This window comes from Manis pentadactyla, chromosome 14, assembly GCF_030020395.1.
Source record: "Manis pentadactyla isolate mManPen7 chromosome 14, mManPen7.hap1, whole genome shotgun sequence".
Taxonomy (NCBI): Eukaryota; Metazoa; Chordata; class Mammalia; order Pholidota; family Manidae; genus Manis; species Manis pentadactyla.
Window position 1 is genome coordinate 32696758 of NC_080032.1, and position 23989 is coordinate 32720746.

At 42.4% G+C, this 23989-nt stretch overlaps 2 protein-coding genes across 37 annotated transcripts in view; one reads left to right on the forward strand and one right to left on the reverse strand.

Moving 5' to 3' along the window:
• The window catches only part of LRRFIP2 (LRR binding FLII interacting protein 2), a 140217-nt gene extending 137574 nt beyond the window's left edge, over positions 1-2643 (forward strand). For all 35 annotated transcript variants that reach the window (XM_036921583.2, XM_036921589.2, XM_036921586.2 and 32 more), the window contains 3 exons: positions 574-653; positions 1228-1332; positions 1731-2643. In XM_036921583.2, the coding sequence (XP_036777478.2) occupies positions 574-653; positions 1228-1332; positions 1731-1841 (296 nt within the window). In that variant the 3' untranslated portion in view covers positions 1842-2643. The remainder of the gene's footprint in view (positions 1-573; positions 654-1227; positions 1333-1730) is intronic.
• A 1388-nt stretch (positions 2644-4031) lies between these two features.
• Positions 4032-23989, reverse strand: part of MLH1 (mutL homolog 1) — a 39508-nt gene continuing 19550 nt past the window's right edge. The window contains exons 14-19 of one of the 2 annotated variants that reach the window (XM_036921571.2): positions 11196-11304; positions 9269-9332; positions 6018-6179; positions 5346-5438; positions 4965-5078; positions 4032-4355 (exon numbers count right to left, since the gene is read on the reverse strand). In XM_036921571.2, the coding sequence (XP_036777466.2) occupies positions 4188-4355; positions 4965-5078; positions 5346-5438; positions 6018-6179; positions 9269-9332; positions 11196-11304 (710 nt within the window). In that variant the 3' untranslated portion in view covers positions 4032-4187. Of the gene's footprint in view, positions 4356-4964; positions 5079-5345; positions 5857-6017; positions 6180-9268; positions 9333-11195; positions 11305-23989 lie in introns of those variants that run through there. The other variant, XM_036921573.2, reaches the window with a different exon arrangement.

Below are 23989 nucleotides of genomic sequence, written 5' to 3' on the forward strand. Positions count from 1 at the left end.
GTTAGATACAGAAGTCGTTTCAAGAAGCTAGGACAAGGCCCCCCCTCCTCATGTACACATATCTGATGTTGAGAGACCATGATAAATATTACCGAAGAGAGATCAATGCAACAAGACCAGGGGAAGTTACAGTGAACCAAGGCGAGTCCAGCCGGGCACAGCCCTGGGAGCTGGTGAGGACCTCAGTCAGGTGGGAGGAGAGGCACAGGAGGTCTGGGAGACGGAGGGCCCAGTGCCTGGGGTGAGAAGGCTCCCTTGGCCTTGGGGCTGCAGGTGAGGTTGGCAGGGCCATTGAGCCCTGTGAGGGCTCCTTGCCCAAAGCTCAGCCTACACATCATTGGATGAGGAGTGAATTTTCCTCTGACTCCCCATCCCAGGGATGCTGTAGCAGCCCACTGCTCAAGCTCCTCGTAGCAGACACTTCACAGAGCCCAGGCTTTGGAGATGCCGTGGCCGCCCTAGATGCACCTGTGTTTTCTTAGACACAGGGTCCTTCCCTGAGCTGCAGGCTGCCGATGCCTGAGGTCACACCTTCACCTTTGAGAGGTGATTCGTTTTTCTCTTCTGTTCCAGGAGATGCCAACAGACAAATTAGTGAGTACAAGTTTAAGCTTTCGAAAGCAGAACAGGATATAACGACTTTGGAGCAAAGTGTACGTACTACTTCTGTATGGTGCCAAGTGACTTACGTTCCCTTTAAAACATCTGCTTCCTGCATCTAAGTTGCTGAGCCCACGAGTGCCTAGGTTTCTCTGACTGCCTTTGCAGTTGTATCCTTATAAAAGTGGAAAAGTTGGCAGAGAACACCAGCAGGGCACTTCAGCCTTGTTTTCTATAAAAATGTAGAAAGCTGTAGCTATAAGTCTGTTTTTGTAGATATTTCAGAATTCAAGATAAAGTTTATGACAAATATCCATCCCTATTGTACATTTCAAAGACTAAAAACTTTTCCCTCCTCTGATGTTGCTTTGGCACTTAAGCAACATGGCCATCATGAAACTTAACATGGGAAACTGGCCCTGTAACGACTCTCCAGTTGTAATCCTCTCTGGGGACACTTCTTGATTTAAATAGAAGCTGGGTGCTGGGAGGCCCTGTGACTCATGCTGAGGGGATTTGTGTTAGATTACTTGGAATTTGTAATGACATTGTATTTCCATCTGGGCCGCGAAAAACTGGCTCCTAGTGCCCAACACGAAAGAGAGACCTGTGTTCTTATATTTACAGATTGGCCGGCTGGAGGGGCAGGTGCTGAGGTATAAGACTGCTGCTGAGAATGCCGAGAAAGTGGAGGATGAACTGAAAGCAGAAAAGAGGAAGCTGCAACGAGAGGTACCTGGTTAACATGATTTTGGGGATACATTCCTAAAAAGAAAGTCCTTTGGAAATCAATTTTTTGCTGCACAGGGAATTTAATCCTGGGTTCAATCTGGAGGAAGCAGCAGTGGGGTGTTACTCGTATGCTGGATGGTGGCCCACAGTGACTGCCATTTATTTTTTGGTCAGTTAGATAGTAAGAAAAGGTAGTTTTCATGTTTGTCTTAGATCAGGTTTCTCAGCTCCTGTATGCCTCCGTAATCGGCGGTCTACATCATGGTGTAGCAGCTGGCCAGCTGAAAGAGAGGCAGGTTGGGGGACCCTCTGTGATAACAGTGCTCCCCCCAGGAGCTACGGCTGGAGTAGCGCTGGGTGTTCTGATTGCATGAAGTGACAGGTTCTTCTGTCTCCAGTTGCGAACGGCGCTGGACAAGATCGAGGAGATGGAGATGACCAACAGCCACCTGGCCAAGCGGCTGGAGAAGATGAAGGCCAACAGGACAGCGTTGCTGGCACAGCAGTAGCCAGGGAGGCCCCACCCAGGGGAGCTGCCGTTCTGTCCACCCACACAAACCCCTTTCCGTACTGTTTGAGTTTGGTCATTCAAGTAGCCACCTTTGTATTTTATAATTTATGAGAGAATGAAACCAGTTTGAATCTTCATGAATGAACACTTTGGATTTTGTTTGTAGTTTGATTCTAGACTAAGAACTGGTGTATGCTGTTTTGTTTTTATTTCCGTAATTTTAGAATCAAGTTTACTCACCGTTTTTCCCCTGCTGCCCTGGTGACTGGGCGCGGAGGCCCTGGCACAAGATCTGGAGGACAGCGACTCTGAGTGCTCACTGGGGTACTTGCTGGAGACTCAGAAACTCAAGTGCCTTCTCCACGGTGCAGTTCAGACTTCAGTGACCTCCAGTGGCCAAAAGACATTTACCCTTCGTATCAGATAGCATTTCTATTTTAGTGAAGAGACAAGTTCACAGGTGGGGAATATGTTTCACTCAAATTTATATGTTTGGAGGAAAAAGCCTTTTTTTGTAAAATATTTAAATTTATATAAGAAAATGTTAGAAAAAGAGATGGGGAGTGTATATAAAACTTGCTTTATTGCATGTGGCAGGGGAAGTCCAAGGTTTAATACATACTCTCAGAGAGAATTGAGGCCTTGGTCTTCAGTGTCGGCTGTGCTGTACCTTTTAAAGCATTTCATCTGCTGCTTATTTGTGGAATGAGACCTCAGACAAGCCCAGGGGGAGGGAGGGCAGGGCAGACAGGTGGGGAGTCTGCCTGAAGAGTCTATTAAACACACCCTTTTGCTGACCACAGTTGGCTACAGACCCATTCATTTTGTTAGAGGAGCCTTTAAAGCAAATCATGGCAGCCACGTCCCTCTTTTCTCTCCTTCCTAACGAAAAATAATATGGACTACAGAACTTTTTCAGAATTTTGGTTTCATCTTTAAAGGTACTCAGTTCAGGAGGTTTTTATCATTGACTATGGTCACTTTACGATTTGTCATTCTCCTCTGCTTTCAGAATCAAGGTGGTTTTATGAAATGATAATTGTATCTTCAATGTGTTTACACAGAAAAGGTATTGGGGAAAGCTTAATGAATCAAGGCCACATAAGATAATAAATTTAGACTTGACACTAGATAATAAAGCCAACTTAGATGTGAATAAAATATCCAGTGATTATTCCCTTCAGGTAAATAGCCCTTTGTTTTCAAAACATGGAAACCAATCTCCTGAACTGAGATGATTTCCTCTAAATTTCCTTTCTAGTAGTAGCAGTTGCTGTACGGGCATGGGGGGTGAAGGGAACGGAATGCAGATTTATCCCAGAACTCACTGCAGAACCAACACCCCGGGCAGTCCAGCTCTGGGGCCCAGGAAACCCTGCTGTCTCCCCACCATGGCTGAATTGGCCTCTGCCACGCCCGGGCTCAGAGTGTCACTTCCGAGATGCCTGGAAGTTCTAAGTGTTAGAACCTGAGCTTGTCTCCTTAGTGGCACAATAACAGTCCCTTCTGTTATGTTGTTCCTGTCTTTTCCAAATGGAATGGCTCCACTACTTCATAAGAGAGAGTTTTCTGTTCTTTTCCAAAAATTTTCTTCATTAAGTCTGGTAATCAGGATTTTACCTCAAAACTATAGGCATTCTTCCCTGTGCTGGTTGTGCAGGTCTCCTAGAACAAGCTAACCTGAAGGCAGCTTATTTTAATGGCACTTTACTTAATGGCACATAGTATAGTTTATACTTTTACACCATCCTTCAAATAAGAATATCTAAAACTTTATCTTAAGCTGGAAATATTCATAGCCATTAACAAAGTGGACTAATTTAAAAATTCACTCCAGTTCTAGACTGGAAAAGAACTATTTCTTCTTGAGTTTTTTACATTAAGAATGAATGAATTAGTGTTGGTTACTAATGGTACCAACAGATTATCAGTTCCATTTTCTCCATAGTCCATGTCACCAGAGCCTCTTAGGTGTTCAGGACCTCTTCTAAAAGGGCATCTGAATCAACCCAGTATTTATCACCTGATACTAGAAATTTATCAGAAGATGGATGACAGAAAAGAATCAAACCAGAGCTTCATCTGTGAAATCGTCAAGGACTTCTTAGAATTTCTGTAAGGTGCCCAAAGGATGAAATATATACTAGGTGAAAACCAATCTAGAAAAACTTTCAGTGAAATTAAGAAATCATGTTAGGACACAACTATTTATTTACAGTCAATCTGCCACACACTAAGAATGCTACTTAGAACAGTCAAAAGACAAATTTGAGTCTCCAACCTTAAGACCTACCAACATCAGGATGCAAAGGAAGAACACAGCCCAGAGCCCATAAATGACTATTTAGCACCTCTCAAAGACTTTGTACAGATCAGGCAAGTTGGCAAGCTGCAGAATATTACCATCCTCCGTGAAGTGTTTAGGAGGCAGAAGGTATGAGCGGAAGGCTTTATAGACGACATGTTCCACGGTCCACTTCCAGGGGTTCGGAGTGGTGCCAGGCTGCTCACTCTGGAAAAGACATGTCAGATGTCATAAGCCTCCATACTCGCATCCCAGTGGACACTGGTTTCCCGGCCGATGTGTGCTGGGTGTGGAATGTCTTGGTGGCTTACAGTGGGCTGCTAGGAGAAGCATCCTCCTAGGTCAGCCTCTCAGGGATCCTACAGGCCTAACACAAGAGGTGAGGTGAGGGAAAAGAAGCTGCTGCTGCTGCCCTCCTCAGACTTTCTCCCACGGAACCTTGGCTCCATTCAAGGAGACTGTTTACTGTAGCAGCATCTAACGTAATGTCCGATCCTGACGTGATGTCTGGGTGGCAACAGAAGGAAGTATATTCCTAACTCACCACTGAATTTGGGGGTCTTAATGTGGCCCTGTTTTCTTAGGAGCTCCACAGGTAAGAAATGGAAATTACATCTAAGCCTCAGCTATCTCATATATAAGAAAACATTTTTCTATACAAGACAGCAGAAGGTAAGACAACTCATGAGTAATAGCTGACCACTGTGTTTGAACTTATGTGCAAGCCTAGGGATTCAGAGATGGCAAGTTTGTCTCCTAAAGACTGTGTGAGGGCCCTTCCCAGCACTGGAGGAGCTGATGGACATTGCAGTATACCTGCTGGCCTGAGAGGGTGGACTCCTCACACACATACTGCTTCCGGATGGAGTAAAACATAGCACATTCTTTACTGAGGCTTTCAAAACATTCCTTTTCTTCATCCCAATTCACCTGGTCCAAAGAGAGAATTCAATACCTCAACATGAGTATGTGCTTTAATAAACACATTTCATTTCTAAATGGAGTTCAGAGACTACTTAGTAGCTAAGAAAAGGAAATGTGACTTTGGGGCACTGCATCGTGAATCAGTACTGCGCAGTGCCAGGGGCAGGTGGAGATGAGGGGCCTTCAGCTTTACCCTTCCATCCTACCTGTCCATGGGACAGCCCTCTCCCTCCAGCACATATCCACATACTCAGTACTGGCTTCATCACTTGCCTCAGTGGCTAACCGAAGAATGAAGACAGGCAGACCCTCCAAAGGGGGCACGTAGTTGTCAATCAGCAGGGGTAATCCAATCAGGTTCCCTTCCTACTTGTGGAAAGGATAGGGTAAGGGGTCAAGAGATAATGATGTTACAATATGAACAAATTCCATCTCCCCAGTGCTCCTCCAAGTCTTGTCCTTCTACCTGCCACTATGAGTGAGCAGGTGCTTGATTGGACTGGGCATTGGGGGCAGGAGAGCAAAGCACTTAAAAAGCTTATTGTCCTGATGTGTAGCAGAACAACTATTTCTTCAGATCTGGTCACCAACCAAAGAACACATCCATATGGAAAGCCCCAAAGATCAAGGGGAAAGAGGAAAAAACAGGAAGAGCAAGTGCTTGAAATAATCTCATTCACCGTGGCCTGAGGGAGTGTGGAATTTGGCTCTATATCATGTCTGGGTCCTTTACAAACCTGGGAACAGGAATGGGCATGAATGGATGATACAACAGTTGTGTAACCTAGAAATGGAAATGGGGAGTAAAAAGGATGTGAACATTTATGTCATGTGCCACTTCTCAGGAGAGCCTGGCCTTCTTGTCTTGATCTTGGACCAACTACAGAACTTGATTCTTAACCAAAGAACACAACAGAGGCATAAAAATGGCTGTCACACACATACCTCGATTTCCAAAGAGAAGTAGTCGGCAAGCATCTCAGCCTTCTTCTTCAGAAACTCAACAATATATTCAGCAAGTCCTTCTTTGGGACCATCTTCCTCCGTCCAGCCACTCTCAGGACTGTCTAAGGCAAGCATGGCGAGGTCAAAGAGTGGTGCAGGCTCCTAGGAAGGAGGAAGTGTTAACAGTGCATCCAAATGAAGCCTCAATTAATTCCCACAAAGCCACGATCACAGCGGCAGCTGAGAAACCCAAAATTGAACACTCACTTTCTATCTCCCCCAAAGAGACACCAGAAAGCCCACAGGAAAATGTCCTTCCTCCTCACCAATGGCCATCTTAACAGAGAGGACTGTGAACTAGAAGCCTCTGACCATGTGGAGGCACTCTCCTGTCTAAGGACTCCACTTTTGTATTTCTAGAAAAATCACTTGGCAGGAAATTTCTACTGCCTCACTGATCATTAAACATTAAAGCAAAGGGGAGGGAGAAAAAGTTAAATGACATTTCAGGAAATGTGATTAAGAGGGTTGAAATCTATTGTCAAATCAAAGATGCCTAAATTTCTTCCATTTCTCCTCTTCTGACACTGTTACTAAGTACTTTACATACATTATAAAATCATAATGCACTTATTTTTTCATAACAATAGAGGAGTCAGTCCTAATAATCCTAAATGTTTATGCATTCAGTAACAGAGCTTTAAAATATGATGGATAAAATGAAAACTGCAAACAGTAAAATAGACATTCACAATTATAGCTGGAGGTTTTAATATCCCTTTTTCAGTAACTGACAGAACAAGTAGACAGAACATCAGGATACAGAAGATTTGAGCATCCTATCAACCCAATATACTTGCCATTTATGGAACATTCTACTCAATAAGACCAGAATACAATGCACATGAACATTTACCAACAAATCATATTCTGGGCCATAAACAAGTCTCAAGACTTAGTGTAAAAGGATTCAAGCATGTTCTCTGACCAAAATGGAATTAGAAATCAGTAACAGATCTCCAGAAAATCTCCAAGTAATTGGAAAGAACATATTTCTAAATAACTTGTGCATTGAAGAAGAAATCAAAAGGGAAATTAGAAAGTAGAGTTGACCCTTGAACAACATAGGTTTGAACTGCACTGTTCTACTTATATGTGAATTTTTTTCTATAAGTATATCAGAAACATTTTTGGAGATTTGCCACCATGTGAAAAAACATTTTCTCTAGCTTTTTATTGTAAGAATACAGTATATAATATATATAATACATGTAACATACAAAATATCTGTTAACTGACTTTATGTTATCAGTAAGGTCAGCAGTAAGTAGTAACATTTTGGAGAGTCAGTAGGCAGCTCTTTGCATGGGAGAGTCAACCCTCCTATTGGTGGTGGTCAAGGGTTAACTGTGTTTTGAACTGGATGAACATGAAAACAACTTATCAATACTTGTGGGAGGCTACTAATGTAGCACTTACGGCAAATTTATAGCACTTAAGGCCTTTATTAGAAAAGGAGAAAGGTGTCAAATCAATGACCTTGGCTTTCATATTAAGAGATGTGAAAGAGCAAATTAAACCTAAAATAAACAGAAAAAGGGAAATAATAAAGATCAGAGTAGATACCAATGAAATAGAAAACAGGAAAACAATAAAAAGCAATGAAACTAACAGTCAATTCTTTGAGATCAATAAAACTGATAAACCTCTAGCCAGACTGGTCAAATTAAAAACAGAGAACATAAACTACCCATTTTAGGAATGGGGACCTACAGAAATTAAAAGAAAAACAATTATATTAATAACTTCATACCAAAAATTTGAAAACTTAAATAGACAAATTCCTTGAAACAAAATACCAAAGCTCACTCAAGAAGGAAAGGCTACGTGAGTGGCTAGGAAAGAAGTTGAACTTGTTAAAAACCTTCCCATGAGCAACTCTCCAGTCTCAGATGGCTTCACTGGTAAATTCTACCAAACATTTAAGGAATAAACACCAATTCTACACAAACTCATTTATAAGATGGAAAAGGTGGGAATACCTCCCAACTTAATCAATGAGCCCAGCATAACCCTAGTATCAAAACCTGACAAATACAATACATGAACATACATGTAAGAACTATAAATAAAACTTTAGCAAGTCAACTCCAATAATATATAAGAAGGACAATATATCATGTACAAGCAGGGGTCATCCAAGGAAGGTAAGACTGGCTTATTAACATGAAAATCAAAGCAAGTCACTATATTAACAGACTGAAAAAAACCCATTCTATTATCTTAACAGATGCAGAAAAAGCATTTGAAAAACTTCAACATCCATTTCTCAATAAAAACTCTGAAGAGCCAGGGTATAGAAGGGAACTTAGCCTCATGGGGTATCTGCAAAAAACCTACCAATGGCAGAAAGCATCCGTAATGGTGAAAGGCTGAAGGCTTTTCCCCTAAGGTCAGGAGAAGGGTTTCATTCTTGCCATTTCTATGCAACATTGCACTAAAGTTCTAGCCAGTGCAATCGAGTGAAAGAAAGGCCGCCCGCCAGATTGGAAAGGAAGAAATAACCGTCTTTCTTCAAATGCCATAATCATCTATGTAGAAAATCTGATGGTAGCTATAAAAAAGCTACTAGAGTGAGTTTAGCAAGGTTGCAAGATACATCAGTGTACAAAAATATGGTGTACTAGCAACAATTGGAAACATTTTTTAAAAGCCATTTATAGTAACATCAAAAAATGTGAAATAAGGGGTAAATCTAACAGAAGATTTTCTCCCCAAACTGATCTACAGATTCAACACAATCCCACCAAAAATCCCAGAAGGCATTTTTGTACAGTATGGCAGATGTAAAAAGAAGTTATGAAACAATATAGATAGTATAAATTTTAACTCTAAATTACAATTAGGTAATGAAAAGGTCTTGGAAGAAATAGACTAAAATTGTTGAGAGTTGTGTATGGGTCACAGGTTTTAGAGAATGTTTTTATTTTTATCTTTTCCCAAGTTTTCTTAAGTAGATCTGTATTAACCTCTATAATAATAAACATTTGTTTAAGCTGACTACCAAATGACTGTTCTGGGTTGTATAAAATTGTATTATAGCTAAAGTTATGTAAATCATACAATACAAAACTTCCCAAAGCAAATGTAGAAAAATGTAATATACAAACATTATATTAGGGTAGTATTACTTTCAGAAATTACCAGTTGTTGAATTCATTTCAGAAAGGAGAAGTAGGAAATGAACTTACCGATAATCTCAGAACACCAAAATTGGCAAAATCATAAATGAGTATCTGGTAGAACAGTTCTTCACTGAAAATAAAAATGAAGTGATTTTAAGGAAAAGCTGAATCCACACTTGCGAGCCCAGCAGCTGGGACAAATAGGAAAAGTAATCTGAACCATGAATGGGATGAAGAGATGGTTCTGCCTTGCTGTGGCACCTTTTTGACAGTCTACCAAGATCTGTTCTAGAAAGTTGCGATCCCAGGTGCACTCCAGCACATCTTTAGCTGGCTGTCTCCACACCCAGGTTAGAGCACTCAGATAAGTGGCTTACTAACACCCCTGCTCTGTCCCCACTCCTCTGGTGTTGTGAAAGGTTTCTGACATCCTGGAGGTGAAATTTAAGGAGTTTTTGTTTGCTTGCCTTTTCCCCCTTTACAAAGAATCCTATAAATCACCCTTTTAACAAAATTCACCATGAAAAATGATACAGAATGCATAGGAGGGCAGGCAGACACCCTAAATAATCAGAAGTCGATATAAGGCAGAATTAGACTACATGATATATGGTTTAGGGTGAAGCACTGGCTGGCAACATTCCAAAGGCAGCTAGGAATGCACAACATACTGGGCTACTTACAGAACACAGAACTTACATCAACAGTACTTTACAGTTCTTCAAGCAAGTTGCACCACACAGGTCTTATTTAAAGACTTCACTACCAAAGTAGGCAAAGCATCTGCTAACCTAAATTACATGGGGAAACTGAGGCAGCCAGTGAATAACTGACTTGTTCCAGATCAGAGTTGGTAAAGTGGGAAAGGAATGGTTGACTCCAGATGTTACACTTAGCCTGGTTCTGTTTTTTTATCTTCCTCCTGGGAAGCCATTCACATTTATTAATGGCTGAAATTCTGGGACTGGCCTGGATTTCTATCTGTGAGATCAAAGAGTCTGAACACAGTTATGATTTGGGGCCTTGGAAATCATGCACTTAGATATGCTGGAAAAGGAAAAACAAGGAAGTAGAATTCCTAACAAGAGCTCTCTCCACAAGCCCAAGGACTCTCGCAGCAAAGGCAGTGGCTTGGACAGATCTGCACCAAAAGGGTTCCAAGCCTCGGAGGACCAAGTGTGTGCGCCCCTGGTGAGCTCCTGGCCTGGGGCAATGTAGGTGGGGAGAGCAAATGGGTCTTCATCTTAGGTGCCAACTCCAAGCAACACACAGTGGCCCCCCACTCACAGGGCTGAGAAGCACTCACTGGGCGGCAGTCACAGGGCTCAGTGCCAAGAAGTCCCAGGGGAACAAGGATGCTAACAGCTGCTAGGCCACAGCAGCCTCCCATCTGCACTACCTATTTGAGAACATATTTAAGACAGGTTCTAAACAAACCAGGCTCATCCACCAGGGTCCCTGGAACACTTGATAGAAATGGCTGGGCTATGCACTGGGCAAACCGCACTGCTGGGACCACCCTCCCTGTGCTTGTCAGCCCCACTGGCTTGTCTGGCAGGTGCAATGAGCCTTTACTGCATTTGCAGAGGAGGGTAGGGCAGCAGCCCCCTTTCTTAGATGCCCAGCCCTGTTCTGCAGAGCAGACACTCTTGAGTTGCTAGTGTGCTGAGTCCCTAGCACCTGCTTTACAGCTGCCAGCATGGACGAAGCACCAAGCACTTTCCAGACACTGGGTTTCATGCCATTTCTCATCATCATGAAACCCTGGATGCAGTAATGTCCCAATTTGCCGATGGGAAATCTGAGCTGTAGTTTAGAGGAGTCACCTGTCCGTGGTCACACAAATAGGAAAGAGATGAGCCTGCGCTTGAAACCACATCTGTGTGACCCGATCCTGGGCCCAGGCCCTGCACCGCACACTCTGGTTGTTTGGGCCTGCACTGGCCAGCCATTCTCCCCGCAGCTCTGCACTATTCCTGCCCCACTGTCCTACCTGAGTTTGGTGGTGTTGAGGAGGTATAACTTGGTCTGATGCTGCGCCAAGGCCCACTGAGGATTCACACAGCCCACAAAGGAGTGGTTACGCAGCATTTCCCGGAGAGCTGGAAAACAAACAGCATGTGAGGAACAGCATCCCACTGGCACCTCGTGCAGCCGAAACCACCAAGCACCACAATGAGAGGCAAGGAACAAGCAGAGCTGCCTGGACCGAGCCTTGTGCTGAAAACACACACAGTGAGCAATAAGATAGTCTTTCAAAATACAACAGGGAATTGCCAGAAGATTAAGGAATACTCAAAGGTTACAACTGAAGATAAAGCGGGAAGCCAGCGAGCAATGAGAGCACTGAAGCCAGCCTCAGAGACTAGAGGAATCTCATGAACCATGAATTTTGGTTTTTGCAGGCTCTGAGGTATGGAGAAAGACAAAAATCTAGGAATGGTTTGACATGGGGAGTCTTAACAGGAGACCATTTCCCCAACATGTAAAGCTGAGACCCCGAGGGCTGCACCCTCAGTGTGAAAGAAAAATACTAACGTGGCCATGCCTGCCCCCAGGCCCCTCAAAGGGCAGTGGGCAGATCTGCCCCATCCAGCTCAAGCCTTGGTGTTGGGAGTAAAGAAAGAACACACCCCTGAGAATTTATAACTGTAAGTTGCTCCTCACATGTTTCTGCAGCCTGGATTCAGACTTATACAGGTTGTCTGAAAACCTTAAGTGGAGATTTTAGTTTAAGTTGATTTCAGGGCTGACTGTTCCTCCAGGTTCCTGATAGAATCATATGAAAATTCTCTCTGAATAAACTAATTTTCACTTAAGTAATTATCTACAAATAAAGTATCAGGAACTAGCAGACAAAAAAAAAAATCACAAAATGCACGGAAGAACAAGGCACTTAGAATCCAGAAGAAACCACAGAATCATATTTGCAAATGTTTTAGATACTAGAAACATCACTAAGCAGATGAAATAAGTATGTTCAGTATGCTTCAGAGGTATTAAAATTATTACTATATATAAAATTACTATTATTCATTATAAGCATCAGGAAACTATACAAAATGATCAAGGAGATTTCTAAAAAAATCAATAAATTTCTCAAAATGAAAAATACTGTACTTGAAATTAAGTTCAAGATAGACTATCCAAAAGATTAGACAAGCTGGCAAGGTAATTAACTGAAAGATAGATCTAAATTTATCTAGAATGCAGCATGGAGAAACAGAGAGATGGAAAGTATGAATAATAACTCACACAATGGAGGATAACAGACATGTACCTCAAGTTCCAGAAGGGACAAGGGCTGGAGAAGGGAGGGAGGAACAATGTTTGAAGACTTTGAAGATAAAATATCTGAGAATATCCCAGAATTGGTGAAAGACAACAAGCCTCAGTTCCAGGAAGCCCAACAAAATCCACACCTGGCATTGGAGATACTGCAGGACTGTACAGAAAAGAGATCTTTAAAACACTCCAGAGACAGAGATTACCACAAAGCAGTAAATGGAAGGCTGAAAGCTGAATTTTCAGCTCTAACAGCAGAAGCCAGAAAATGACAGAGTAATATCTTAAATCCACTATGAAAAGACTGCCAATCTGGAATTTAAAACCCAGCAAATAACTTCTAAGTAAGGATAAGTTAGACAAAGCAAAACTCAGTTTGCCACCCAAGGCCCCACAAAAGGACATGCTTCAGGCAGACCATGAAAGATCTAAGGGGGAGAAGTATGAGCGAATAATATTCTCCAAATCCAAACAAACTGATAATAACAATGTCCTAATGGAACAATTTGATATTCACATGGAAACTAGTATTCACTATGGTAAATCTATCACCATATGCCAAAAATGAATTACAGGTGGGCAAGAGATTAGATATAAGCATTTAAGGAACAATATAAGAGCATATCTTTAATTATTCCAGAGCTAGGAATGTGGATTACCTAAGTAATATTTAAAAGACAATCTGTAAAGAACAATTTATAAAATCTGCCTACATTAAATCTAATTTCTGTTCATAACACAAGTGTTCACACAAAAAAAGAGAAAAAAACAGATGAGCCCTAAACAGAGGGAAAATATTTTTATGTAACTGATTGGTATCTGCAATATATAAAAAATTCCTAAAATCAGATTAAAAAGACCAAAAATCCAATTTAAAAAATGGGCAAAAAACTTGGAACAGGCATTTAACAGAAGAGGAAATATACTTAATTCAACTTTATTAGTAGACAAGGAAATGCAAATAAAACCAATATCAGAGGAATAAAGATGGCAGCATGAGAGGTGAGACAGAGACCTCCTCCTAAAACCACATATAATATGAAAATATAATTAATACAACTAATCCTGAAAGAGCAACAGGAAAGAAGGCTGCATCAGACTGCATACACCTAGAGAAAAAACAGATCTCATGAAACACGGTAATGTACCAAAGCCTGACCCGGTGGGACCCAAGCCCTTCCCCCATTCCAGCTCACTGGCAGGAGGAAGATAAATGGAGCAGGGAGGTAGTGGAGGCCTGGGACTACTGAACACCCAGCCCTGGAGATTTGCTCTGGGAGCATGAACCCACATTGCATGGTGCTCTGGTGATTAGTGGGGTTGGAAAGTTAAGACAGGCCAAATACCTGGAGAGACTGAGATGCCAGCAGCTTCTGGAAAATAGGGAACCATATCCAGCTGACCTGGGCAGGCAGTTGAAAGACTTTCTAAAAGCAAGAGGGCTGCTAAAAGGGCAAGGATTGCAGAGAGCTTACTGCTCAGGAGAAAGGACAGGTAGACAAATTGTCTGGGTGCACTCTGCCCGGCAGGTTGGGAACTTTCACTATCTTCAGGTGCTCCATCCCCCTGGCTGGCTACACAGCTCTAAGACCCCCCACCCCCCACTGTGATATGCACTACTGTGCCTTCCTCCAGGCTAGCCTGCACCTGGCTTGCAAACTGGCAACCCCTGCACTGGCATCAGGCCAACCAGAGGGAAGCCCCGCCTATAGCCACTACAAACACAAAGAATAGAGGCTTACACACCTGTGTGTTTGGCCCACTGGTTCTGGCAGTGGAAACAGGCATAGCAGCTGTGAAGCAAGAAATAGCTCTTTCCTCCCCCCAGGCACCACCACCACTCCCCTGCAACTGCCAACATAGCTCCAGGGGCTGAGCAGCTCCAGAGAATAGAGCTTCAGGGCACTAGAAGGCACCACATACAAATATGAAATGTCAAAGGAATCTGGTTCAAAGCAAAATCTCAACAACACCAGAAAATGAGTCGAGTTGAGACTGAACTAATCAATCTTCCTGAAAGAGATTTCAAAATAAAAACCATAAACATGCCATGGAGGTACAGAAAAATATTCAAGAACCCAGTAACAAATTTAGGACGGAGATCCAATCACTGAGGAACATAATGGAGGGTTTTAAAAGCAGATTAGATATGGTGGAGGAGAAGATAAATAAAATAGAAACTAGAGAAGAGGAATACAAAGAAGCTGAGGCACAGAGAGAAAAAAGGATCTCTAGAAATGAAAGGATATTGAGAGAACTGTGTGATCAATCCAAATGGAACAATGTTCATATTATAGGGATACCAGAAGAAGAAGAGAGAAAAAGAGATAGAAAGTGTCTTTGAGGAAGTAATTGCTGAAACCTTCCCCATCTGGGGAAGGAGATAGTCTCTCAGGCCATGGAGGTGCACAGACCCCCAACACAAGGGACCCAAGGAGGACAACACCGAGACATATAATAAATAAAATGACAAAAAACAAGGATAAGGACAGACTATTAAAAGCAGCCAGAGAGAACAAAAAGGTCACATACAAAGGAAAACCCATCAGGCTATCATCAGACTTCTCAGCAGAAACCTTACAGGCCAGAAGGGAGTGGCATGATGTATTTAATGCAATGAAGCAGAAGGGCCTGGAACCAAGAATACTCTGTCTGGCAAGATTATCATTTAAATTTGAAGGAGGGATTAAACAATTTCCACATAAGCAAAAACTGAGAGAATTTAGCTCCCACAAACTATCTCTACAGTGCATTTTGGAGGGACTGCTATAGATGGAAGTGTTCCTAAGGTGAAACAGCTGTCACCAGAGGTAATAAGGGATAGACAAAGAGTACAGAATTTGATAGCTAATATATAAAGAATGGAGGAGGAAGAAATGAGGGAAAAAAAGAAACTTTAGACTGTGTTTTTAATAGCATACAAAGTGAGTTAAGTTAGACTCTTAGATAGCAAGGAAGTTACCTTTGAACCTTTGGTAAACACGAACCTAAAGCCTGCCATGGCAATAAGTACATACCTGTCGATAATCACCCTAAATGTAAATGGTCTGAATGCACCAATCAAAAGACACAGAGTCACTGAATGGATAAAAAACAAGACCCAACTATATGCTGCCTACAAGAGACTCACTTCAAACCCAAAGACATACACAGACTAAAAGTGAACAGATGGAAAAAGATATTTCATACAATAAGGAGAAAAAAGTAGGTGTTGCAGTACTTGTATCAGACAAAATAGACTTTAAAACAAATAAAGTCACAAGAGACAAAGAAAGACATTACATAATGATAAAGGGGTCAATCCAACAGGAGGATATAACTAACCATTATAAATATCTATGCACCCAACACAGGAGCACCTACATATGTGAAACAAATTCTAACAATTAAAGGACGAAATAGAATGTAATGCATTCATTCTAGGAGACTTCAACACTCCACTCACTCCAACGGACAGATCAACCAGACAGAAAATAAGTAAGGAGACAGAGGCACTGAACAACACATTAGAACAGATGGACCTAACAGACATCTAAAGAACTCTCCACCCAAAAGCAGCACAATACACATGCTTCTCAAGTGCACATGGAACATTTTCAAGAATAGATCATATACTAGGCCACAAAAAGAGCCTCAGTAAATTCAAAAAGATTGAAATTGTACCAACCAGCTTCTCAGACCACAAAGGTATGAAACTAGAAATAAATTACACAAAGAAAATTAAAAAGCCCACAAACACATACAGGCTTAATAATATGCTCCTAAATAATCAATGGATCAATGACCAAATAAAAAGAGAGATCAAGCAATACATGGAGAAAAATGACAACAATAATTCAACACTGCAAAATCTGTGGGATGCAGCAAAGGCTGTGCTGAGAGGGAAGTCTACTGCAATACAGGCCTACCTCAGGAAAGAAGAACAATCCCAAATGAACGGTCTAAACTCACAATTAGCAAAACTAGAAAAGGAAGAACAAATGAGGCCCAAAGTCAGTAGAAGGAGGGACATAATAAAGATTAGAGCAGAAATAAATAAAATTGAGAGGAATAAAACAGCACAAAGAATCAATGAAAGCAAGAGCTGCTTCTTTGAGAAAATAAACAAAATAGATAAACCCCTAGCCAGACTTATTAAGAAAAAAAAGTCTACTCACATTAACAGAATCAGAAATGAGAAAAGAAAAATCACTACAGACACCACAGAAATACAAAGAATTATTAGCAAATACTATGAAAAATTATATGCTAACAAACTGGATAATGTAGAAGAAATGGACAACTTTATAGAAAAATACAACCTTCCAAGGCTGACCCAGGAAGAAACAGAAAATCTGAACAGACCAATTACCAGCAATGAAATTGAACTGGTAATCAAAAAACTACCCAAGAGCAAAACCCCTGGACCAGATGGCTTCACCACTGAATTTTATCAAACATATAGTGAAACCTAATACCCATCTTCCACAGTTTTCTAAAAAGTAGAAGTGGAAGGAATACTTCCAAACCCATTCTATGAGGCCAGCATCACCCTAATACCAAGAACAGGCAAAGACCCCACAAAAAAAGAAAATTACAGACCAATATCCCTGATAAACATAGATGCAAAAATACTCAACAAAATATTAGCAAACCAAATTAAAAAATACATCAAACATCATCCATCATGATCAAGTAGGATTTATTCCAGGGATGTAAGGATGGTACAATATCAGAAAATCCATCAACATCATCCACCATATCAACAAAAAAGACAAAAACCACATGATCATCTCCATAGATGCTGAAAAAGCATGACAAAATTCAACATCCATTCATCATAAAAATTCTCAACAAAATGGGTATAGAAGGCAAGTACCTCAACATAATAAAGGCCATATATGATAAACCCACAGCCAACATCATACTTAACAGCGAGAAGCTGAAAGCTTTTCACCTAAGATGAGGAACAAGATAAGGATGCCCACTCTCCCCACTTTTATTCAACATAGTACTGGAGGTCTTTGCCACGGCAATCAGACAACACAAAGAAATAAAAGGCATCCAGATTGGTAAAGAAGAAGTTAAACTGTCCCTGTTTGCAGATGACTGATATTGTACATAAAAAACCCTAAAGAATCCAAAACTTCTAGAACTAATATCTGAATTCAGCAAAGTTACAGGATACAAAATTAACACACAGAAATCTGTTGCATTCCTGTACACTAACAATGAGCTACCAGAAAGAGAAATCAGGAAAACAAGTCCAATCACAATTGCATGAAAAAGAATAAAATACCTAGGAATAAACCTAACCAAGGAAGTGAAAGACCTATACCCTGAAAACTACAAGACACTCATGAGAGAAATTAAAGAAGATACCAATAAATGGAAATACATCCCATGCTCATGGATAGGAAGAATTAATACTGTCAAAATGGCCATCCTGCCTAAATCAATCTACAGATTCAATGCAATTCCTATCAAAATACCAACAGCATTCTTCAGCAAACTAGAGTAAATAGTTCTAAAATCATACGGAACACAAAAGACCCCTAATAGTCAAAGCAATCCTGAGAAGGAAGAATAAAGCTGGGGGGATTACGCTCCCCAACTTCAAGCTCTACTACAAAGCCACAGTAATCAAGACAATTTGGTACTGGCACAAGAACAGACCGACAGACCAATGGAACAGACTAGAGAGCCCAGATATAAACCAAAGCATACATGGTCAATTAATGTACAATATAGGAGCTATGGACGGACATACAGTGAGGAAATGACAGCCTCTTCAACAGCTGGTGTTGGCAAAACTGGACAGCTACATGCAAGAGAGTGAAACTGGATTATTGTTTAACTACATACATAAAAGACTTGAAATGGATCAAAAACCTGAATGTAAGTCATGAAACCATAAAACTCTTAGAAGACAACATAGGCTAAAATCTCCTGAATATAAACATGAGCCACTTCTTCCTGAAAACATCTCCTTGAGCAAGGGAAACAAAAGCAAAAATGAACACATGGGACTACATCAAACTAAAAGGTTTCTGTACAGCAAAGGACACCATCAGAAGAACAAAAAGGCATCCTACAGTATGGGAGAATATATTTGTGAATGACATATCCGACAAGGGGTTAACATCCAAAATATGTAAACTCACATGCCTCAACACCCAAAAAGCAAATAACCCCATTAAAAAATGAGTGGAGAATATGAACAGACAATTCTCCAAAGAAGAAATTCAGATGGCCAACAGGCACATGAAAAGATGCTCCACATCACTAATTATCATGGAAATGCAAATAAAAACCATAATGAGCTATCACCTCACACCAGGTAGGATGGTCAGTATCGAAAAGACTAAGAAGAACAAATGCTGGCAAGGATGTGGAGAAAGGGGAACCCTCCTACATTGCTGGTAGGAATGTAAGCTAGTTCAACCATTGTGGAAAGCAGTATGGAGGTTCCTCAAAAAACTAAAAATAGAAATACCATTTGACCCAGAAATTCCACTCCTAGGAATTTACCCAAAGAATATAATTTCTCAGATTCAAAAAGACATATGCACCCCTGTTTACTGCAGCACTGTTAACAATAGCCAAGATATGGAAGCAACCTAAGTGTCCATCAGTAGATGAATGGATATAGAAGATGTGGTGCATATACACAATGGAATACTATTCAGCCATAAGGAAGAAACAAATCCTACCATTTGCAACAACATGGATGGAGCTGGAGGACATTATGCTCAGTGAAATAAGCCAGGCGGACAAAGACTAGTACCAAGTGATTTCCCTCATTTGTGGAGTATAACAACGAAGCAAAACTTAAAGGACAAAACAGCAACAGACTCACAGACTCGAAGAAGGACTAGTGGCTACCAAAGGGGAGGGGTGTGGGAGGGCAGGTGGGGAGGGAGGGAGAAGGGGATTGAGGGGTATTATGATTGGCACACATGGTGTGGGGGTTTCATGGGGAAGACAGTATAGCACAGAGAAGGCAAAAAGTGACTCTGTGGCATCTTACTATACTGATGGACAGTGACTGCACTGGGGTATTGGGGGGATATGATAATATGGGTGAATGTAGTAACCACATTGATTTTTTTCATGTGAAACCTTTGTTAAGAGTGGATATCAAAAGTACCTTAATAAAAAAAAAAACACCATCAGATACCATTTCACACAGACCAGGCTGGTGAAAAGTCTGACAATATCAAATACTGAAAAGGAATAGAGTAAATGTAACTTCTGCACGTTGTTGGTGGGACTGTATATTTACATGATCCCTTCAGAAAGCAATCTATCACCTTATGACCCAGCAGCATCTCTCCTAAGTATATACCCTATAACAGTGCTTCCCAACCGGTGTGCCACAAACTTGATCCTCCCGAGGCCAGGAGCTGGGAGGCATGAGAGAGGGATGAAGCCATGAGCCCCCAGTGCCCCTCAACAGAACCATAAAGAGCCGGTCAGAGCTGCATGGACTAAGATGCTAAGATGGACAAATCTCAGGAATGTAGTGTGTGTGTGTGTGTGTGTGTGTGTGAAACGAACTGCAAAACTAAATAATTGTTTAGGGCTATAAACATGGATGGTAAAACTATACTGAAAAGAAAGGAAACAGTCACCAAATATAGGGTGGGTGGTACCCCAAAGGGCAAGAGGAACGGGTGGCATGGTGCGAGCACTGAATGCCTCGAAGGTGCGGACCTGACTGCTTCTGCAGCAGGTATTCACTAGTCTTCTGCAGATCTACACACATTTTATAAATACAGTTTTGTATTTACCCATATATCTGTGTATCTCCCTGTATCAACCTCTTTTTAGTAAGAGAGGTAAAAACACCACTATCATCAGGGAGTGGAGAAAATGGGTTGGGGTCCACAGGGCAAGCTCCTGAGAGAGCAACAGGCCTCGATATCATGCTCTCCCTGTATATTTTTAGGCCTGGGCACCACGAGTGAATTTTCATACAGTTACAAAAGCCCAACGCCCCACAAAATGAGGCTTATTTTCTCCATGTTTAGAAGGAAGTGTTCCCCTCTGTTCCCACTGGAAATTCAGCGTCTCTACAGGATATTCAGCGTGGGTGGAAAACAATGATTTTAAAAGCCGGAGAACATCAAATAACCTTGACTAATGAGGCACTGGAGGAAAGGGAAAGCGGAGTGCTCCACCGCAGTGGATGGGCGCTTTTCCAAATGGAACTTTGGGGAGAGCCCTGGCACATCCACACCTCCCACCGCCACGGGGGAAGGCGGGCTGGGGGCGTCTGCTCTCGGCTCAGGGTCTGCAGGCCTGCTCCACAGCCAGATAGCAGATCCACGAAGAAGACAGGTAGGGCTTTGCTCCACTGGGATTTTCAAGGCTGCCTGGACCTCCTCAAGCCTCTCACCAGGCCCTCCAGGACCTGTACTCCCCTCCTGCTCATACACCGCCACACTGCTACAGGTCTGCAGGCATTTCCCTGCCATTCTGCCAGCAGCAAAACAGGACAAGATCCTTCTGTGCTTCAAAGTCAAACCACACATCCGAGTTCACGGTTGACACTTCGGGTCTCAGCATGTTTTCCCGAGAAGCCATAAGGAGAGCTAAACTCAAGGAAGGGCAGAGGGCCCACTCGTCCTAATGGCCTTACACAGCCCCCGAGGCCGGAACCCGAGGACCTGCTGAAGTGGCCTGTGTCACGGAGCATCTTGCAGTCTGCCTTATGTGGCAGCCAGCTATTTGCTACACAGTCCTCACAACCCCATGGCATCCTCTGAGGCAAAGCCTCATGGGGGCACAGCACACTTCGTACAGAGCTGATACTTGATGAATATTTGCAGAACCGATTTCACACAGCAAGAGAAACTCATCTGGTGACAGACCAAAAAGAAGTATGAGCACTTAGGCCTAGGACTGTTCACCAAAGAAAATATAGTAAGGTCGTGGGTAAAATGTCAAGCATGTTTTCACATTCAAATGATGGCAAACAACTTGCCACACTCCTTGTCCTCATCAGCTAACAGGTCAGAATTATGGGACAAGCAAAAAGTAAGTTCAGTCATTACTGATCTGAGACAAGCCTATACCATGGAACACTTGACTGGACACTGGGCCCAAAATGACAGTCATTAGTTGATGGAAAGTGCCCACCAGGAATGGGTAAACCCACCAGGCTCCAGAGAGTTATCTACTGGGTGGTCAACTCTGACAGCCGTTTACAATACAGACTGAGGATTCACCTCTTAGTCATCTGCTCCGGTAGCAGGATTCTCGTGCCACGCACTCTGCCGGTCACCAACTATAAAGCAGGAATTCAACAGACAGGGTCCCGCACAGCAGCACACCGATGAAGTAACCGCACAAACAGTGCATCTAAGAAGGTCATGACGAGGAAAGCGCCTCTGACTGCTTTCCCAGGCAGGGGCACAACTGCTGTGGAGAAGGAGCAGGGCTGTTGGTCTCTTACAGTGAGTGGCTTATATCACCATCTGAGCCCCAGAGAGATCCCTGTGCAGCATGTCACTCAAAGACAACGAGCTTCTGCCTCCTGGGCTCTGTGTATAAACTGACTGGCCACAGGCAGGACCCAAGGCAGAGGTCCTTCCCCTCGAGCAGAGGCTTGATGTTGATGAAGGGAGCATGCAGTATCCTAGATGTCATCACAACAGCCCAGAGGGGCTGTGGTTATTTAACAGAGCAGCAAAAGGATGCCCCCAAAGGTGAATGACTTCCAGCTGGCTATGGAATGGCCCAGCTGCAGGAGTTCCAGCAGAGCCCTTCTGGCCCATCACAGACACCCCCTCATCCCATGATACCCACCTCCAAACAAGGATCAGAGTCACCTGGTGGCCTTGTTCCATGCAGGCAGTCAATCTAGTCTGGCACCTAAGTCATGGGTGAGGCCCCTGCATGCAGGCCATGCCAGGACCAAACCCTGCCAACAAGGCCTGGTGCTCATGGTTGGGATGTCCAACCGACTGCCTTCTGTTCCATTCCATTTCCTCATCTTTAAAACAGAAATAACAGCATCTGCTCTGCCTTCCTCCCAAGAATATTCCAGAATTAAATGAGCTAACACGTATGAATAAACAATTGTAGAACATTTAGATTTGCTGTTTTAGCCTCAGTAATGGACTCCAAACCAGTCAAACTTGATGCAGGTTAGTTTTACACTGCACTGAAAATAGTTTTAAACTATTCAGAAATGTATTCAAACTGTAACTTTACACAGCCTGCTTTGTATGAGGGGTATAAACCCTTAAAAATAGACAACTCAGTAAATTCTAAAACTGAGAGAGTCTGGCAATTGCAACTACTGAGGAACACCACTAACTAAATCATGTAGCAGCCGCCTTTCTCAGATTGAACTGTTATAAAAGCTCCCAGCTTGAACATCTGTCAGAGGGACAAGCAGCCAAAGCAAATCTTCATGGAAAGAAAAATCAGATGCCAACTGGCAGCTGCTTCTACAACTGGCAATATTTGAGTCACAGGAAGGTTCTACCCTTCCCAAGTGTACAGACAACCTTTATCCTTCCTCACATGTAAACAAAGGCCCAGAGTACAAAGAAGAGAAAGAATAAACCAGGAGAGGCAATGGAGGCCTTTCCTGCATTTGCTCAAACTGGTGGCTGAGAGAGAAAAACCTAAGAGGCCACTGAGAGCAGCTGTTTTAGAAGGTTAAGGACTAGTGGGAAAGGAACCTAATTGCTCCTTCGCCACTCATTTCCTTTAAGATACAGTTTACAGCAGTGTTGAAATTTAATTATTTTAATTAAGAACTGTGTTCCAGATGAAAAATGGGAGGTCACGGTTCACCGCTATACACTGAGTGCGGAGCTGCCATCTGGAGCTCCGAGCAAGGGTGTCTACACTCAGGAGCAGGACTGTCTGACCCACCAGTGGGGTCAGGACTCATCAAGGCCAAGTTGCTATCGCACACCTCAACTCCTGGCTGAGTTCATCCCTGGGAGGAGCCCTCTTTTAATTCCTAAAACCATAAAGTTAGTGTTGAAGTAACAGAACCAAAATGGAGTTCGACGCTCAGGTATTCTGAAAAGCTGTTTCTGAGGAAGATGATGACACATTACTTTGTCTTCAGGATATAAAAACATCTACTGAACCATTATAACAAGTGTTTTCCTTATATTTTATCTCTAGTCAGCAAAATAATCTCCCAGGGTAAAATTAATCTCACTGACAGATAAGGAAAGCTGGGATGTGGAGACGTTATGAACCTAAGCCCACACAGGACTAGTGGCAGAGCTGGGACATGAACCCAGGGTGCTCCCAGCAACGGCATCCATCAGGCCATGGGAGTAGGAGCTTGCTGATCATTACGCTGCTATAAGCTAAGAAACAAACCGAAGGCTATTTATATGCCTCCTTTGCTCTGACCCCTCTGGTTTAATGAGAATATTGAGCAATTCTAATTAAAACCAGACTATTTCCCCACGCTCCCCTACCTGAAAACTGTCCTTAAGCTGCTGCTGTGGGTTTAGTAAAGGAAGGGAGGTTTGCTCAGCACAC